This window comes from Eriocheir sinensis, chromosome 12 (genome assembly GCF_024679095.1).
Source record: "Eriocheir sinensis breed Jianghai 21 chromosome 12, ASM2467909v1, whole genome shotgun sequence".
In the NCBI taxonomy this organism is placed as follows: domain Eukaryota; kingdom Metazoa; phylum Arthropoda; class Malacostraca; order Decapoda; family Varunidae; genus Eriocheir; species Eriocheir sinensis.
Window position 1 is genome coordinate 6898300 of NC_066520.1, and position 20052 is coordinate 6918351.

General features: G+C 41.0%; 1 protein-coding gene across 1 annotated transcript in view; it reads right to left on the reverse strand.

The window, feature by feature from the left end:
* Positions 1-19135, reverse strand: part of LOC126997340 (transmembrane protein 169-like) — a gene marked incomplete at its 5' end in the record, with an annotated part of 56384 nt that extends 37249 nt beyond the window's left edge. Inside the window, 2 exons of the mRNA XM_050858384.1 lie at positions 6883-6999; positions 19123-19135. Coding sequence (XP_050714341.1) covers positions 6883-6999; positions 19123-19135 — 130 coding nt within the window. The remainder of the gene's footprint in view (positions 1-6882; positions 7000-19122) is intronic.
* Between the last annotated feature and the right edge of the window lie 917 nt (positions 19136-20052).

Here is a 20052-nt window from a genome sequence, read left to right on the forward strand (position 1 = left end):
TGATAACGTTATCACACCTCCACTGCGTGTTAGTCTAAGCCATAGCAAGCCAGAGTCAAGAAAGAAAACGGACACAGTGACTCGGTCACCAAATATCTGCAGTAATTACTCCCATTCAACACACTGTATCTCAATAACTACAGAATCTAGACACTTTGGTAAGATTCCATTTGAAAGAGGAAGAGTTAACCCTTTCATTGCTAAACGCTCGCAGCGAGCGTTAGGCGTATTTGCTTGTGGTGCTAAACGCTCGCTGTGAGCTCCAGCCGCACTCAAATTTCCCGCGTATGAAAGTGTTCCAACACTATTTCTCACAACACAGGATTGCCAATTGAGTGGGTTCTTCACTAAATTTGGTGGATGTTCTTGCCCATTATAGCAGCATTTATACATAGCTTCACCTATCAACTGACTGATTCTTTGACCAAATAGTTGTAAATATTGCAGTTGGCAATACTCCCTTGCCAGAACCTCAAGGAGAGATGTCCGCAGTTCCCTCAATATGGCTGATCATTGCGCACGCACTGAGGTAAGTGTTAACGTTCAACACTCCCTGAACGTGCATGTACTTTCGCAAGAGAGGCATACATAACCAACTCCTTTAGATCAGGACCTCCTCTTTCCAATGGTGTTTTTGGTTTTTAGTTGTGATAAATAGTTTTTGAGATACAGAGGTTAAAAGAGACCCCCCATTGGGCTGCCTGACTGCGCCTGAGGGGATAGTCGCATCCGCACCGCGCGCAAGGAAAGGGTTAATGATAGTCAGAATGCATATTTCATCCACCTTGTTTCTCTAGTTAAAGTTTTGATGCAGTGAATATCGATGAAAATAAGAGATTGACGCGTGTTAGCCCGTACGGCGAGACAGGAAATTACAACTCGGCCCGTCTCGTAGGGGTTAATATAGACATGAAATCAATGAATGAAAATATCGAACAGTAATAAAAAAAATTATTCATAACTACAAGCAGTTCCTCAGCTGACACACGTAAACAATTAGGCAGAGGCAGCGGCAATGCAGCAATCACCATTTTCTTTGTCAGCTTTCCAGTTGGGCAAAAGTATTACAGATATCCCTCATATATCACAGGGGCATCGAGAACACTTCTCGTGTATCTCGGGCGTGTGTTTTGATTTGATGGTGACCTATAAGTGTCTTCCATTCTGGCATTGAGGTCAGTTTGGCACCTCCTTGGCCTATGACTAGTTGAGGAAGAGCCCCTAAGCATGAAAATTGGTAAGAAGGAAATCTGAGTGGTGATCTATCTATACCAAGGCAAGACTCTTAACAGGTCACAAGCACAGTATGTAGATCAAGATCAAGATCAAGGCTTGCCTTCCCACCAACAGTCATCGACTTGCAGTCATCTAAACAAGTGTTATTGATATCCGGTTTATGGCTAACAGGACACAATGACCTCCTCCCTTCCCTTAAAACCACCACCAGAACAAAACACAAGTTGAGGCAGCTGCAGAGGAGGTAACGCAGATCCCAGGGTCTGGTTTCTCGAGCACAACAACTGAGGATATTAAAAACATGCATGCGTAGGCCATCACTGCTGAAGACCTGATGGCAGAGAACAAACTTGCTGAGCTAGACCAAAGCCAAGAGAAGGAGAATGTGGATAATGTCAGACAGGAGGGTCTGTCTTTAGCATTGATTTCTGAGCTACTCAGCCATGGGGAACTGATCAACCACACCCTCAGGCAAGATTCAACACTCACCAGTGCTTCAGACAGGTGTGGCATCAGCAGTAACAAAATATTGGAGGGCTATTTGGACACACACCACAGATGCATGAACTCCCTCAAACAAAAGCAGATCACTGAGTTCTTAATTTTACTTGCCCATAACCAAGCACAGCCTGAGCCCGCCCCTGAGCGGCAGTGACTCACAGTCACTCAGGGGCAGACTCAGGCTGTGCTTGGTTATGGGCACAAAAAATTAAGAGCACAGGGTCAGGGACACTAACACTTCCTGAAACCTCTGCTACTTCAGAGTCTGAGCCCGCACCCTTCCAAGAGGCTGACTTTGGCAGGTTCACCAACAATGAAGCTGATAACCTCCTTGCCGAGTTCCTGGGGTGGACAGGAACAAAATTCACCCAAGCACTGGAGCCCCAACTCCATACCAGAGCATGCAGTACAGTACAGTACAATTCCTCTATCATAAGTCACACTAAAGAAAATATCAGTACCGTTACTCCATGTTACCTATGTATTGCCGTCGTACTGTACTAATACGAGAAAATATCATAATGTACTTAACACACAAACACACACACACACACACACACAATGCATGGAAGGCCCAAGAATATGAACAAATGATACAAGACACAGTAAGTTGCCTGGATGGAATGTTAAGAGAGGGTGAGAAAATAATTTTGATGGGTGATTTTAATTGCAAAGAGGTAGAATGGGAGGATTGGCAGATGCAGAGAACAGAAGAGTCGTGGGGAGGAAGACTTCTGCAACTGGCAATGGAGCATGTGCTGACGCAATGGATTAAGAAACACACTAGATTCGGGAAAGAAGGAGAGGCATCAAGATTAGACCTGGTTTTTAGCAAGGAACTGGAAGTAATAGAAAATAATAAAATAGATTGCCCAATATCAAGGAGTGACCATGCGATTGTGGAATTTGAAGTAAAAGAAAAGAGAATGATTGACCGAAAAGAGGATCACAAAATAGGGAGAAGTAACTACTCTAAGGCAGACTTTGTAAATATGAGGACTTTTTTTGAGAATGCAAATTGGAGTGGGCTGTACAAAGCCAAAAGTACACAAGACAAGTGGGAGGAGTTTTTAAAGCTGTACAAAGAAGCCAAGAATACAGTACCCTCTTGAGTTTCGCGCTATCCGAGTTTCGCGATCCTCGACTTTAGCACTTAGTACTAAATTCTTACCATCACGACTTTTGCGCATTACCGCCACGAGTTTCACGTTGCTTTGACATGTACGGGTCACGTCTACCTACCATCGGCGTCATGCATGCTGCCTTAAGAGGCGGTGTCAAATCATTGGGGCTATGGACAACCGCGGTTGCCCGTATGCCCAACCGGGAGCGTGTTGTTGGTTGTCCTTATGAATGGAAAACAGTTGTGAGTACGAGCGTGGGTACATGGGTACCGAACGGCTGCATGTGAACAAACAGATGACGGCAGTGGCTGAGGAGTGAGGAGCAGTGGAAGATGAACCACCAAGAGATTCGTAAATGGACTGGCAGAGCTGCTTTGTTTACTATTTGATTAACAAGATAAGAGAACACCCCGTGCTGTGGAACCACAGTCCAAAAATCTTCTTCTCAAGTCTATGAAAATTGTAGATCTCCCGGTGTTGTTTTCCTTTTCTTCTTCTTCTTCTTCTTCTTCTTCTGACCTGTAATGCATGGCAGCGACGGTGAAAAGTAATACAGGTAACTCTCGATTTATGCAAGTATTGTGTCCTTGAAGAGGTCGCGTAAATCAAAAACAATGTAAATCAAACATGAGGTAGGTTTCTATCGAAATATAAATATTCACTTCATTCAGTGGAAAGAGAGAGAGAGAGAGAGAGAGAGAGAGATTTACATAGAAAATCAGACCAGAGACCCCATGGAGACTCTGTCCTTAAACCTAAGTGATTTTACATTAATCAGAGAGAGATCAGAAGAAGTTGATATTAAGTAAGGAAGTGGAAGGAGGGAGCTTTTTTTTTGAAGTCAATCGTGTTACACTGGACCACTTGACGGTGGAAGCTAAGAGAGAACATGAGAGAGAGAGAGAGAGAGAGAGAGAGAGAGAGAGAGAGAGAGAGAGAGAGAGAGAGAGAGAGAGAGAGAGAGAGAGAGAGAGAGAGAGAGAGAGAGAGAGAGAGAGAGAGAATAACCATATCACCGAGATATCCACTCAGGCACTCAGTCTCAGCCTCACTTGTGTGAGGAAGAAATGAGGGACACCATGAGCGACTGGCTAGTATTGGTACCGGTACCGAGCAGTCCGGTACCAGTACCGTACTGTATAGCTGCTACCGTTAGCACCGGTACTGGTACTGGTACCTGCCCACCCCTATTGTTGAGTAGCGTGGCAGCGTGGGTACTGTATTGTTGTTCAAGTGGCGAGCGGGAAGAACTGAGCTCAGCTGTGTGGCCGCGGCGCCGTGTGAGTCCAGTTGCATGAGACATCCATAAAATATCGCGTATAAGTGAATAAACGTGTAAATTAAACATTTATTTGGATTTTGGACCCCACGTTATTTCAAAAACACGTAAACCAAACACGCGCAAATCGAGTTACCTGTAGTGAAAAATAGCCAAAAAGGGTATAAAAGAGCAAAATCAGGGAAAGAAAAGGACAGAATAACACCTGAGTTCAGGGTGAAGTGTACAAGTGTGCACTGTTAAGTAACTAAGGCCGCTTTCATAGTCACTTTGTTTTGATCGTTACCAATGGCAGCGATCGCCGCTTAGTGTTTCACGTGAAACTGGCCGATGGGGTAATGGCGGCTGCAGACGAAGGGAGAGATGTTGAGAGTGTTTGGTAAGTGCGGGGCTAGGCTAACCCCGCAGCCGCCACTACCCGATCGGCCAGTTTCACTTGGAAATACGATAGCGGCGATCGCCGCCATTGGTAATGATCTACACAAACAAAATGATTGTGAAAGTGGCCTAAGTGCATGTTGTGAAGTATAAAAGTGTGGAGAAGGAGGACCTAAGAAGTGATACAAAGTGTTACAGGTCAAAAGAAGAAGGAGGTCCATTACACTGGCCGGTGTTGCGAGAAATATCTCCCCGATGAAATTAATCATTCTGCTGTCCACACATGTGCGCTGTGGGAATACACAGCATTAAAAGTATTAATTTGCCTGGTTTTGTTCTAGTCTGTCAGCTTGTGATCTTTGTGAGCGGTGAGGGAAATATGGAAAGAGTAAGCAAGTTGAACCTCTCTGCGAGCTATTTTATGATGGCGGCAGCGGTTTACGTTCAATAGGCATTAAAAAGTCAATCATGATATTAGTGATTTCATGATTTTTAACAGAAAGAGTTAGCAGATTATTTCATAACACAGAAAACTACCAGAAATATATAGGTTTGTTTAACTGTCCCACGGGTGACCGCGGGCGACCGCCCTTACTTTAGCAGATGACACCACGTGGATCACAAGCGTGTATTCAGAACTGCCAGCCAATTGTAAGGCAGCCGCCTTCAACTGCGGCTTAAAAACGAACTGTTCTTACTTCCCATTTTTTGCCTATTAACAAGGTACGTATTTTGAGATAACAAGGGAGTAAAATCGAAAAAATTGTGATAACAAGGGAGTAAAGTCTGAAAAAGTCATTATTTTACACAGGTCAGAACCAATAAGTGCTTTTAAATGGATTTCAATACCTCAAGTTTCGCGATCCTTGATTTTAGCGCCATACCTATGGAATGAAGCAAGCGCGTAGGTAAATACACACACACACACAAACACACACACACACACACACACACACACACACACGGCCCGGTAGCTCAGTGGATAGAACGTTTGGCTCACAACCAGATGGACTGGAGTTCAATTCCCCGGCCGGGTGAAGATAAGTTGGGTTTATCTTCTTTCATGTGTAGCCCCTGTTCACCTAGCAGTGAGTAGGTACGCGACATCAGGCAAGGAGTTGTGACCTCGTTGTCGCGGTGTGTTGTGAGTGAGTGGTCTGTCCTACCCAAAGATCGGTACTACGAGCTCTGTGTTCTTCCGTAGGGGAACGGCTGGCTGTCTCAAGAGAGACCCGCAGCAGACCAAGAGGTGAATTACACACACACAGAAGGTAAAATGGAAAGGGTGTGGGGAGGGTGGGGCAGAAGTGAGGGTCAGGTCATGTCCTGACTGAAGTCCTGACCTGCTATGACTCTCTCAGGACCTCACCTGACTCTCCCTCAGGACCACATGACTCTTCCCACTGTCCCTCCCTCCCCACACCCTTCTTGTTTTCATCCTCTTTATCTCTCCCTGTTTCCTCCACTACTTTTTCTTGTTCTCCCTTCTTACATCCTCTATCGGTATTTTATTCATGACTCACTCTGTCCCTCTCCTCCCTTTCCCCTTCTGTATTTACCTAATTGTGATATAAACGAAGTGACCTACGCTCATATTGTCCTTTCTCTGAGTATTCTTCCGCCCCACTAAACTAAGTCCTGTGCAGGTTCGTATTTACGAAGCAAATGTCGAAAGTCGAAACAAGAATTAAAGTATCATTTATTGGGACCGCGTCGTAACAACGAAACATCATAGGAAGTGTTTATAGGAGTGTGGGAAAGATTTGTAAGAGTGTGGGGAGGGTTTATAAAGCCTTAAAATATATATAAATAATTAAAAAATATAAGGTCGCTACTTCGTGGATTTTCGCTTATCGCGGGGGGTTCTGGAACCTAATCACTGCGATAGGCGAGGGATTACTGTATAAAAATTTTCAAAAAGTGTTTACGAAAGAAACCGACTTTGACTGAGGTCTCGAAAATTGCAATGAAGGGGAACTAAATCATGTAAAGGTTGAGAAAGGGGAACTGATACAGCTGATGAAAACTTTAGATGGCAGGAGAGCTACGGGACCGGATGAAATCTCGGGACAAGTGCTAAAAGTGAAGAAATTAATTATTGGAGCCACTTTATGACATAATAACATGCTCTATAAACACAGGCCCAACCAAGAAAGCCTACTGGTGCTATAGGCCTTAATGAAAAAAAAAAAAAAAAAAAAAAAAAAAAAAAAAAGTGTCTCAATCAACAGCAAAACAGTTTATCCAGCACAAGCTTCTCCCTGTTCATGCCAGATAACCAAGGTCTACTGTATTTGCCAAATTTTAATTCCTACTATGTCTCAGGCACTCGATGGTAAAAGTGAAAACTACATTAACTTTTACCTTCCCCAGCTGTGGCAGTGCTGTCAGCCTTCTGTAAGTCACCTGACTGGTGCTCTGCAATGGTATCAGTGAAACTCCTGTCTTCCCTCAGGATGGCACTGTTGTCTTGAACACTGTCTGAAATATGGCAAAAAGAAGATAGATAGATAAATATATATATATATATATATATATATATATATATATATATATATATATATATATATATATATATATATATATAGATAGATAGATAGATAGATAGATAGATAGATAGATAGATAGATAGATAGATATAGATATAGATATAGATATATATATAGATATATATATAGATATATATAGATATATATATAGATAGATATAGATATAGATATAGATATAGATAGATAGATAGATAGATATAGATAGATAGGAGAGATATACACTTGTCCCCCATTATTCATGGAGGTTACAGGACACAGACCCCCGCGAAGAGTGAACTTCTGTAAATGTTTGGAGCACCCCCAATAAAGCCTCTAGACTCACAAGTAAAGTGAGAACAATTTTACCCAAACTATACCTAAAAAAGCATTGCCATTACCTGAAAGCAGCATAAAATATAAATAGCATCATTCATCAGCAATACGTATCATAAATTGTGCTGAAATTTATGTTAAACTTCTTACAAATAAGGTAAAAAGGTAAAGTTGGGGGCATGTATTATAGCTGTCCATGGCCTCAGTGCTCATCTCCGTCACACTGGCCCTTGAGCCTGTGGTGAGAGGGAGCCCACATTACCCTGGGACACAGGTCCAGTGTGACATCCAGGTTACCACAGTTTACCTTCCACAGGTTTCCCAACGTACCCATTTATCAACCAGCCCAAAAGGGAGGACGAACAGCTGGATGAGCTGCATGCTGACTGCCCGGGCCAAGATTCAAACCTGGGCCCACGAAGTAATAGCCGGATAATACAAATACAGTGGTACAGTAGTGGAAATGAGTTCCTGTACCCACTGTGGTAAGCCTTCCCCCCAACCGGCAACGTCGCAGTAGTACTAACCAAGTGTTGTGAATGAACGGTGTTCGTCGTGTTCGGGTGTGAGTGACGGAGAGGTTCACTGCTATTCAGGAAGTGTAAGGGAGGCTTTATTCATAATTAAGAGGTGAAAATAAATGTAGTATGTGTATGTAATACATGTTAAACCAAGATATCACTACAAAATAATAACAGCAGAGAGAAGACGAGACGTATTATCTAGAGTTGAGACTTTGATGTTCCGCTCCACCATCAGCATTCACGTGTGACTGTGTGGGCGTCACATGACCACAGTTTCGAAACACGCCACCTAAATCATACCCATACAGTTGAAGGACCATCAACTCCAAATAAGTATATGCCACTTTACCACGGCACTGCCATGATTCACTATAGTAAGTTAACAGTAACCCACAACAACCTCTTACATGTGGGTTTCTGCTCTCATAACACAGTGTGAACTATTGAATGGTGGTGTAGTGGGCAGGCAAGCAAACCATCAAACATTCTCTCTCTCTCTCTCTCTCTCTCTCTCTCTCTCTCTCTCTCTCTCTCTCTCTCTGAGAGAGAGAGAGAGAGAGAGAGAGAGAGAGAGAGAGTGAGAGTGAGAGAGAGAGAGAGAGAGAGAGAGAGAGAGAGAGAGAGAGAGAGAGAGAGAGAGAGAGAGAGAGAGAGAGAGAGAGAGAGAGAGAGAGAGAGAGAGAGAGAGAGAGAGAGAGAGAGAGAGAGAGAGAGAGTGTGTGCACACGTTCACACGTAAATGCTGATGGTGGAGCGGAACATCAAAGTCTCGACTCTATATAATACGTTTCGTCTTCTCTCTGCTGTTATTATTTTGTAGTGATATCTTGGTTTAACATGTGTTACATACACATACTACATTTATTTTCACCTCTTAATTATGAATAAAGTCTCCCTTACACTTCCTGAATAGCAGTGAACCTCTCCGTCACTCACACCCGAACACGACGAACACCGTTCATTCACAACAACACTTGAGTAGTACTACTGCGACGTTGCCGGTTGCGGGGAAGGCTTACCACAGTGGGTACAGGAACTCATTTCCGCGACTGTACCTTGTGATACGAATGTCTTTCAATTCGAACAATTCCCAATTCGAACACATTTATCAAACAAATTTTGTCCTCCAATTCGAATGTGTCGCAATTCGAACACAAACAAACAGCTGCAGATGAAGCCATCAGTGTAGCCAGGTCAGTGAATGTGACCAAAGTCCCTATCTCCCCCTCCTTGTATCTTGATCCCACCCATCTGTGTGTATGTGTGTGTGTGTGTGTGTATGAGAGAGAGAGAGAGAGAGAGAGAGAGAGAGAGAGAGAGAGAGAGAGAGAGAGAGAGAGAGAGAGAGAGAGAGAGCAGCCTATCTCTCTCTCTCTCTCACACACACACACATGTTGGTTCGGTGGGTCTCCTTTAGTGCCGTTTAGTACGATGAGTGAGAAGGAGGAAGATCAGGGATGGAAAATGCCAAGAAGCAGAAGAGGAAGAGCAGGAGGAGGAGACTACAACAGCGGGGAGGAAAGTGAGTACGAGGCTGGAGGTACTTCTGCTGAGTTCTCTGGATTTGCGAGAAATGAGATGACATTATACAAAAGAGTGCTACTAATGGAAAGAAAACTGGATAAATGGATCAGCATAGTAAAGAGAAGGGATGAGGAAGAAGAGCAGAATAGAGTATTCCACAGCGACCTGAGAAATAGGATAAAACGACTAGAGGAAAATGAGAAGAAGTTGATTAAGGAAAATGAGGAGCTAAAGAAAAAAGTAGCAAAGTACGAAAGATCAATGAAGGAAGGTTTGGGAGTGGTAAGAGAGGAAAATGAAAACCTGAAGGAACTGGTAAACAAAGAAGAACAAAGAGTTAGAGAAGAGGTGAAGACGTGGAGAGCGGAGAATGAAAAAGCAAATGTAAGCCTAAGAGAAGTAATAGAACAGCAAAAGAAAGAGGATAAAGAAGACGTGGAGAAAGAGGTAGTCAAGGCCTAAAAGAAAAATGAAGAATTAGTGAGAGAAGTAGCAGACAAAAAAAGAAGTGTTATTATTTTTGGGATGAAAGAAAAGAATATAACATATAAACCAAAAAGGGATAAAGAGGAAATGAAATCGGTCAAAGACCTGCTCAAGAACCTAAATGATGCAGAAAGACAGAGTATCGAGGAGGAAGTAGACGAGATTTATAGAATGGGTCCATTTATTGAAGGGAAAACTAGACCAGTTAAGTTAAAACTAAAATCACAAATGGCAGCCGAAGACATACTATATAGAACAACTAAACTAAAAGAAACGGAAGGATGAAAGGATATATATATAAAGAAAAATACAAATGAAGAAGAAAGGATAAAATGGAATGAATTACTGGCAGAGGCAAAAGTAAAAAATAACGCAAGATCTGAGGAAGAAAAAGAAGCATTTTTTTGGAGAATTTCGGGGGATCGAATCAAGAAATGGTTCATAAGGGAGAAGAGAAAGGGGAGCGAAAACTAGATAAGAAAGATACAGAGAGGGGTATAAGAATAATGTACACAAATGTAGATGGGTTGATCTCTAGTAAAATAGAGCTGCAAGATTATTTAAAAGAGAGGGATCCCATGATAGTTTGCCTAACTGAAACTAAACTAAAAGAAAACATCCAAATTGAGTTAGATGGAAGATACAATGTGTGGAGGAAGGATAGAATGGGCAAAGGCGGAGGAGGAGTGGTGATAATGATAAAGAAAGAGTTATTAGTAAAAACAATAGAATATGGAGAGGGAAAAGCAGAGATAGTGAGTGTAAGCTTGGAAAACAGGAATAGAGAAAGGATGACGATTGCAGTAACATATGTACCACCAAAAACTACATCATGGAGTAAAGAAGATTATGAAAACATGATTGATGACACCATACAGAGTTTGAGGAGATTGCTTAAGGCAAATAAAGGAGTAATACTAGTTGGCGATTTCAATTGCAAAGAGGTTGACTGGGAGAGGTTTGAGAGCAATGGTAGTGATGTGGCATGGAGGAATAGATTCTTGAATTTAATGATGGAAAATCTGATGATACAAAGGGTGAAGGAAAGCACTAGATATAGAAGAGACGATGAACTGGCAAGACTGGATTTGGTGTTGACGAGAAATTCACGTGAAGGATGAATTGAGGTATGACTGCCCCCTGGGAAAAAGTGATCACGTGCTCATAGAGATGGAAATGGAGGAGGAAGGAAGGGAACAAGACGAGACTTATAGAAGCAATAGATTAAACTATAGGAAAGCAAGGGTGGAAAACCTTAAGAAGTTTTTTGGTGAAATGGATTGGAAAGAGTTAATGAGTACAAGCGAAGTTCAAGGAAAATATGATATTTTCATGAGGGTGTACAACACAGGTGTTATGAAGTTTGTACCAAAATACAGACTGAGGGAGAGGGCTAAAAAGGACTGGTTTAATGCAAGATGTGCAAAGGCAAAAGAAAAGAGAGACAAAGCGTGGTCAAGATTAAAAAGAAACAAAAATCAAAGAAACAGAGAAGACTTTAAGGCAACGAGAAATGAGTCCGTGAAAGTGAGAAAGGAAGAAGAGAAACGATACGAAAAGGATATTGTGGAAAAGTGTAAAGAACAACCCAAACTATTTTATAGATTTATAAATGGAAAAATTAAATCAAGAGAAACAATTGAAAGACTGACAGAAGAGAATGTAGAGACTGAGGATCCCAAAGGCATGGCGGAATTATTTAACAAAAAATTCCAGCAAGTGTTTACCAAAGAATCAATATTTAATGAACCACAAGAAAACAACTTAGATGTATATATGGAAGAGGTCAAAATAGATAAAGAGAAGATAAAAAAACTATTGGGGGAATTGGAAGAAGGGAAGGCCGTGGGACCGGATGGAGTTTCAGGTTTTATACTTAAAGAGTGCAGAAATGAGCTAGTTGGCCCGATATATGACATCATTAGGTGCTCAATTAAAACGGGCACAGTGCCTAGGGAGTGGAAGAGGGCAGAAGTGGTACCTATATACAAAAGTGGAAAAAAGGAAGAACCCCTAAATTACAGACTGGTGTCTCTGACCAGTGTAGTATGCAAAATATGTGAGAAATTAATAAAAGAACAATGGATGAGATTTCTAGAAGATAATCTAATCACAAACAATCAATATGGGTTTAGGAAAAGCCGCTCATGTGTGACAAACTTGCTGAGCTTTTACTCAAGAGTGACGGACAAATTACAGGAAAGAGAAGGATGGGTGAATTGCATTTACCTAGACTTAATGAAGGCATTTGACAAAGTTCCACATTCAAGACTGATGTGGAAACTAGAAAATAAAGGAGGATTGAGAGGGAAAATGAAGTGCTGGATGGAAAGCTACTTAAGAGGAAGAGAGATGAGAACCGTGGTTAAGGACACAAGATCGGAATGGAGAGCGGTGGAAAGTGGAGTGCCCCAGGGGTCGGTTTTAGCACCAGTACTCTTCCTAGTCTATATTAATGATATGCCAGAGGGAATAAACAGCTACATGAGCCTGTTCGCAGATGATGCTAAACTGCAAAGACATATAAGAAACAGTGAAGACTGCAAGGAGCTGCAAGAAGACCTAAACAAGATTTGGAAATGGAGTCAGAAATGGGAGATGAAATTCAACGTGAAGAAATGTCATGTTATGGAAATGGGAAAAAGTGTAGAAAGACCAAAATGGACATATAAAATGGGAGATGGTGAAATATTAAAGAAAGTAAATGAAGAGAGAGACCTGGGAATAATAATGCAAGATTATATGCAACCAGGAAGTCATATAAATCGGATCTTCGGTGATACATATAACATGGTGAGAAATATAAGCATAGCATTCCACTACATGGACAAAGAAATGATGAAAAAATTAATAACTACTATGATCAGACCTAAACTAGAATATGCAGAAACAGTGTGGTCTCCACATATGAAGAAACACATAGTAAAACTAGAAAGAATACAGAGGATGGCAACAAAAATGGTTCCAGAACTGGAGGGACTGACATATGAAGAGAGACTAAAGGAAATGGACTTGCCAACACTAGAACAAAGAAGAGAAAGAGGAGACCTAATACAAATATATAGGGTATTGAGTAAAATGGAAGAAGTAGATAACGAGAAATTGCTACTAAGAGAGGAACCTTCCAGCAGGAATACTAGAGGACATAGTAAAAAGTTGAGGAAGGGAAGATGCTCAAGAGACATAAAGAAATATAGTTTCCCACAAAGAAATATAGAGGTTTGGAACAGATTAAGTGAAGAAATAGTATCAGCGAAGAGTGTGCAAAGTTTCAAGGAAAAGTCGGATAATTATAGATACGGAGACGGGACCACACGAGCGTAAGCCCAGGCCCTGTAAAATTACAACTAGGTAAATACGACTAGGTAAATACATAAGGCCCATCTCCAGGAGGACGGCCTCTCAACATTTTACTCCAGGAAATCTGTGCGTAGCGCCAATGAATCAGTGGGATATTTTCCATAAGCTTACTTCCCTCTCATCCATTTCCCCCCACAAAATGCATTTATACGTGTTGGCAATATTTAGTTGACAATATATATCTGGTTGACAATATTTGAGTGATCTGGCCACAGGGCACAACATAAACCCATAAAAATGTTAAAAAAATATGAGGATTTGGGGGCCTGGAACAGATTATTTTTTTCTACATTAATTTCAATGGGATAAATTGCTTCCTAATTCAAACATTCTCAATTCGAACAGCCCAAATGAACCAATTAAGTTCGAATCACAAGATACCACACTGTACATAGTCATTCAAATCTCACTTTACTGTAGAATACTCACCACAAAGTCTGACATTTTATTTCCAAGTTCAGATGATTAACCCTTTCATGCACCACAATGCAATTCACATCAAAACAGAATCGTCTACATCAGCTTTTGACTCAAAGTGCGTCAAAAATTTTCAAAAATTGAACAAAAATAAAGTACCTTTCAGAATCGCGTCAAATTTTTTTGCGTCAAAGATCCAAGGTAGACCTATAAAATAAACTAATTGTCAACTCTCTCATGCCGCTGGATTTGAAGTGATAATTGCCTGTGGTTTAGTTGCCTCTCAGCAGGCAGCCTGTGAGCACGACTGCCGTCCCTTTAAATTATTTTTTCAAAGTCGGTAAACTTCGCTATTTATTTGATTTTTTTCTTTCATAAGGCAAAATAATCTCTTCCAAAACCAACGATATATAACAATGCCAGGAAAAAAGAATATTCGTGGGTGAAATCAATAACATGATCAAATCTTTCGCCGCACGGTCAGGCCATTCCATGAGGCCCCCTAGGGAGCCACAGATGGATGTTGCAGTGGAAAGAGAAACTTATTAAACTTTTGGTGCATGAAAGGGTTCAGCATTCAAAATCATGCAAACTATTTGCTAATGAATGCTTCTTTATAAAATTAAGTAATATCCAGTATATATGAAACATGTAATGAAAAATAATAACAATAAGCACCTGTTCAGCTTCTAACCATAAACAAACAGACAATGTTGGCATGGCAGTATGGGCTCATTTACACAGGACAAACAGAAGGGCAAGTCAAGTGTGCAAGTAGCCTGCCATCATTTTTGAAAGGCAAGTAATTATGGCAAGTGTTGTTTACTAATAGCAAGTGATTTGAGCACGTAGCCTCCTAGTTTGTGCTGTGTTTGGCGCACACATGTATGTTCCTCAAACCACCTTGCAGAAATTTTTGAAAGTATTAAACACAACAATTCGTAATAAGCAAAAAGCGTGCGTTCATCAACACAAAACCTGCCCTGCAACTGAGCCAGAGAGGAATACAACCAAGTCCATGTTCACACAGCCCAAGTAAGTGACAAGTAGATTGCTAGGGACAGGCAGGGGCAATTAAGTTGACTCACAATAAAACTGTTGACTAATCACTTGCCTTGCCCTGAAGTTTGTCTGGCAGCTTGCCTCTTACTTTACTTACCAAAAATTCTTGGCAAGTGTAAATCTACACATGGTAAGTAACTTGTTCCAAGTTACTTGAGCACTTGACTTGAGTTCACTTGCCCCATGTAAACGAGACTTTATTGCTGCTGCCCTACTGCTGTACCAACACATCATTGTTTGTTTGTGGTTATCAGCTGAAGCTGCTTAAAGTTATGATCTAGTTTTCATTACCCAATACATATAATTACCTGATGTATATATATATATATATATATATATATATATATATATATATATATATATATATATATATATATATATATATATATATATATATATATATATATATATATATATATATATATATATATATATATATATATATATATATATATATATATATATATATGAAAAGATTTATTAGTAAATATTTTGCATGGTATGATATGCTTAAGTATTTGAAGTTGAAAAAGGAAATGACAAAGACTTCGTGGTGAGTACCTAACAGTAAAGTGAGACTTTGATGACTACATATTTGTAAGAAGTTTATGTAAATACAGTAACCTCCTGAGTTACGCGCTATCCGAGCTTCACGATCCTTGAGTTTCACGCTTGGTCCTAAATTCTTACCATCCTGACTTTCGCACATTACCGCCCAGAGTTTTGCACTGCTTAAATAAGTAAGTCACATCCACCTATCATCAGCATCACGCGTGCTGCCTTAAAAAGCAGTGCCACACTGACGCCAACATAGGCTTCGCCGTCAGGACGCTGATGTCGGCGTCCCGAATATTGTACTGGGCGCTTCAGGACGCCGACGTCGCCGTCACAGTATAGAAAGGGTTAAAACTTGTTATATTCAGTAGCGACGTTTCAGATTTGACACACACGACCTGCCCGGATACTGTGCGAGGCACTTGTTTCTCCCAGCTATAGTGAAAAGATTAAGGGAAGAGTCCTCCGTGAAAATATGAAAATAATTTTCAAAAAATAGGAAATTGAGTTATATGGTCTATGGCAACATCCTATCCTTTGGCTTTCGAATGGTAGATTTTTTTTCAGTCAGACATAAATCTAAATGCCAATAGCGAGGGGATTTAAATGGCTACTGCTTAGGTGTGGCACGCTGACTGCGGCACATTAGCTGGCATGCCAAAGTATGGAATAAAGTTGAAAAATCAAACATCTGCAATCTTCAGGGTGAAGTTTGTAACCCATGTAAGAGTTTTGCAACACAATTTGGATAGGCGGTGGCTGAGTGGTTAGCATGCGGGCCCAGCATTCACTGTGTGATGGACGACACAGGTTCGAATCCGCCACTACCACCTGGGATTTTTCAGTCACCGCCGAGTGGCTTGAAACTACCCACATGCTGTCCTGAAGACCACCCATCAACCCAGACTCTAGAGGACACCGTCCAAGTGAATCAAGAACGAGCTCCGGGGGAGCATGAGCCAAGAAAAGATGGCGCCACTATAAAACACTTGCCTGCGCCATGACGGGCTGGGGCCGAAAACCATCTAGGCCCTTCAAGAGAGCCTACCGGCACTATAGGCTGGCACATAAAATGAAAAATATGGATATGAAAAGTGTAACCTGCTCACAAAAATGTTTGGAACAAATGAATACATAGAAAAAAGATTAGAAATGAGAGAAAAGAGAAGAATTACACTGAAGACAATAAAGAAGAAGAGGAAGACAGACAAAGGAATTCCAACCGATAGCTATGCACCTCGAGAGTACTGATCGAACCTTGCAACAATGAGGGGCGTGGCACGCCCTGACACCCTCACCTTTGAGCGTAACACCTTTATAAGGGGGGACAAGGTGCCTGATCCTTTTATGCACTCACTGATATGTGATTACTGGTCCCATAAAATTCATATAAAAGTAGCATTGACAGTATAATACCTTCACTGGGCAGAAGAAATTTAGCAAAACTTTAATCGCATTTTTCTCAAAATTAGTACATAATAAACAAAAACATTTTTTGGTTTTACTTTCTGCACGATTTTCCGGAAACTCTAGGAGATACAAGATCATATATCATGCTAATACTCTACAAGATTTTTTTTTTTAAATGGCATAGTTTCGATATATGGGAAAATTATCCAAAAACAATTAAAAAATTATTTTTTACAGATTAACAAAAATAGTTTTCAAAAAAACATCTTGACAAATTGTAAGAATAACAATGAATTATCAGATGTGTGTGTCACAAGAAAATAAGTAAAAAAATGGCTGAGAAAAATTCATTCAAATTTTTCATAGAAATAACAAAAATAAATTTATCAATTTTTCATTTCATCTGATAAGCTTGAAATTTTCATATGATAACAAAGGTACTAATATATACAACATATAAATCATTCATGACCATAGATGCAATTTTAATCCATGGCAGACTTTCCCTTTACACCTATCAACAGTGGTGTTCCACAGGGCTCTGTCCTATCTCCCACTCTCTTTTTGTTATACATCAATGATCCCCTTTCCAAAACGAACTGTCCTATCCACTCATACGCCAACGACTCTACTTTGCATTATTCAACTTCTTTCAGCAGAAGACCCTCTCAACAGGAATTACAAGACCAGATGGGAGGCTGCAGAATGCTTGACCTCAGATCTTACTCTTATTTTTTATTGTGGCAGAAGGAACCTGGTATCCTTTAATGCCTCAAAAACTCCATATTTCCACCTATCAACTCAACACAATCTTCCAAACACCTATCCCCTATTCTTCGACAACGCCCAGCTGTCACCTTCTACACTAAACATCCTAGGTCTATCCTTAACTCAAAATCTTAACTGGAAACTTGACATCTCTTCTCTCGCTAAATGAGTTTCCTCAAGGTTCGGCGTTCTGTATCATCTCCACCTGTTTTTCTCCCCCTCACTGATGCTGTCCAAATACAGGGGCCCTGTCCGTCCTCGTATGGAGTATGCATCTCACGTGTGGGGGGCTCCACACATACAGCTCTACTAGAAAGAGTGGAGTCAAAGGCCCTATGTCTCATCAACTCTCCCCCTCTTACCAGCAGTTTTCTACCTCTTAAATTCTGCCGCAATGTTGCATCCCCTTTTATTTTCTACTGATATTTTCATGCTGACTGCTCTTCTGAACTTGTTAACTGCATGCCTCCCCCCTCCCGGGAACCTGGTGCACTCAACTATTTACTTTAGCTCATCCATATACTGTTTAAACCCCTTATGCAAGAGTTAACCAGCATCTTCATTCTTTCATCCTCTTCACTAGTAAACTCTGGAACAGCCTTCCTTCATCAATATTTCCTCCTGTCAATGACTAGACCTCTTTCAAGAGGAGAGTATCAGGACACCTCTCCACCCGAAATTGACCTCTCTTTTGGACACTCTACTTTTATCTTTTTTCGGAGCAGCATTTAGCAGGGTTTTTTTTTTTTTTTTTTACATTTTATGTCCTTGAGCTGCTTCCTTTCCTGTAAAAAAAAAAAATACACAGTGTACAGGCTAATGTGTCTGCCATCTTTCTGTGAAGTGTTTTTGTGGGATTCCACCACTATCAATTGAGTGAAATGCTGGTATTTTAGTATTGAGATAGGATGACAGGTGAAATCTGGGAGCTCTGCATTTTGAATTGAATTTTGGATTGAGATTCGTAGTGAAACAATTAATAACAACAATTATAAATAAACAATTAAGGACTCTGTGTGCACATGACGTAAGGGATTTGGCTTTTTGTGAAAATTTCCTTGTAGTCTGAGGCAAAAAAAAAGAAAAAAAATCCCTCAACTAGCCATGTGACAACTTCTAGGCCTGAGTACAGTAGAACCTTGTTTATCCAGCATCCAAAACAACGGCACCCTCAAAACAATGGCATAGATCTGCCCTGCCATTGTTTACGCCAGGGCCGCCAAAGCAGAGTTGGCAACTATGCAAAATCACCAGGGGCATGATTCTCAAAACTCTTACATGATCCTGAGCCCTATGACCACGCAGTGCCATCACCGCAATTCTCAAAGAGCTATGTGGTTGTAACTATGCTCATAAGTTAAGGGCAGGTTGGGTGCAGTCGTGAGCCTTACAATTAAGGTTTCCCTGATTTGCATGAAATGCATTATAGTGTTTCCCAACATAAAAATAGAAAGAACATGTGTTCAAGAAGTAAATCTATCCATTACAGTGAGCAATCTACAGCAGAGCTATTTGTTAAACCATTTTTGTGTGCGGTGCCATTACAAAGCAAAACTTCCCTCAGTGTACACACTGCCCGTATGAAGTCATACAGCTCACCAGACTGCTGTCACTGCTTCCCATAATGGCATTCATACCTGTTGGACTAAATTATTGTCCTCAGAGAAGCCTGTGAGAGAACAGTGACAGATGAAAAATGTTATAGTCCGGCAAATCTTAGGTGGCGGCTCTGACGTAGCCAGCCCGCTAGACACTGGTGCTATGTCTCCAACTGACCTCGCGCACCGTGCCTTTCACACCCTTCTCTCTCTCTTTCCTCGTGTCTCTCTCTTTCTCTCTCACTCTAGTATAAAAACAGATATGGTTTTTATGATTGATTCTCTATCTGTGAGTGAATACAAAGAAATTTGTACAACACTTGGCAGCGTTGCCACCGCGGCGTTGTCAGCTCAAGTCAACCCAACACACCGCAGTTGCCAGTTGCTCTGCCTGCTTTAATTATCGCATTTCTGCCATTTTTTGGTGTGTGTCTGCCATCTGCCATACCATATCAGCCATATGGTATAATTATGGCAAAATATGGAGACTGTACCTGTATATGTAATGCCAGGACCGTCAAGCAAATTTTGATGTGAATCATCCAGGTGAATGGTGAGGTTCCGCCGGGGATGGTCAGGGAGTGGGGAAGGAGTGGTCGCTAAGAACATTAAAATATTACACTTTGACCTTATTTCCACACCACCCAAGGGGTTAAGAGTCTTGGTGCATTTTTTAAAGAGGTTTATTATTAATATTATTATTATTCTATGTCTTGCACCATACTCCCAGATTGAGAGTACACCCAGAATTTTCACTCACACACACACACACACACACACACAGAGAGAGAGAGAGAGAGAGAGAGAGAGAGAGAGAGAGAGACACACACACACACATACACATACACAGAGAGAGAGAGAGAGAGAGAGAGAGAGAGAGAGAGAGAGAGAGAGAGAGAGAGAGAGAGAGAGAGAATGACACAAGGCTGGAGGCTGCAGAACGCTTAGCCTCAGACCTTACTATTATTT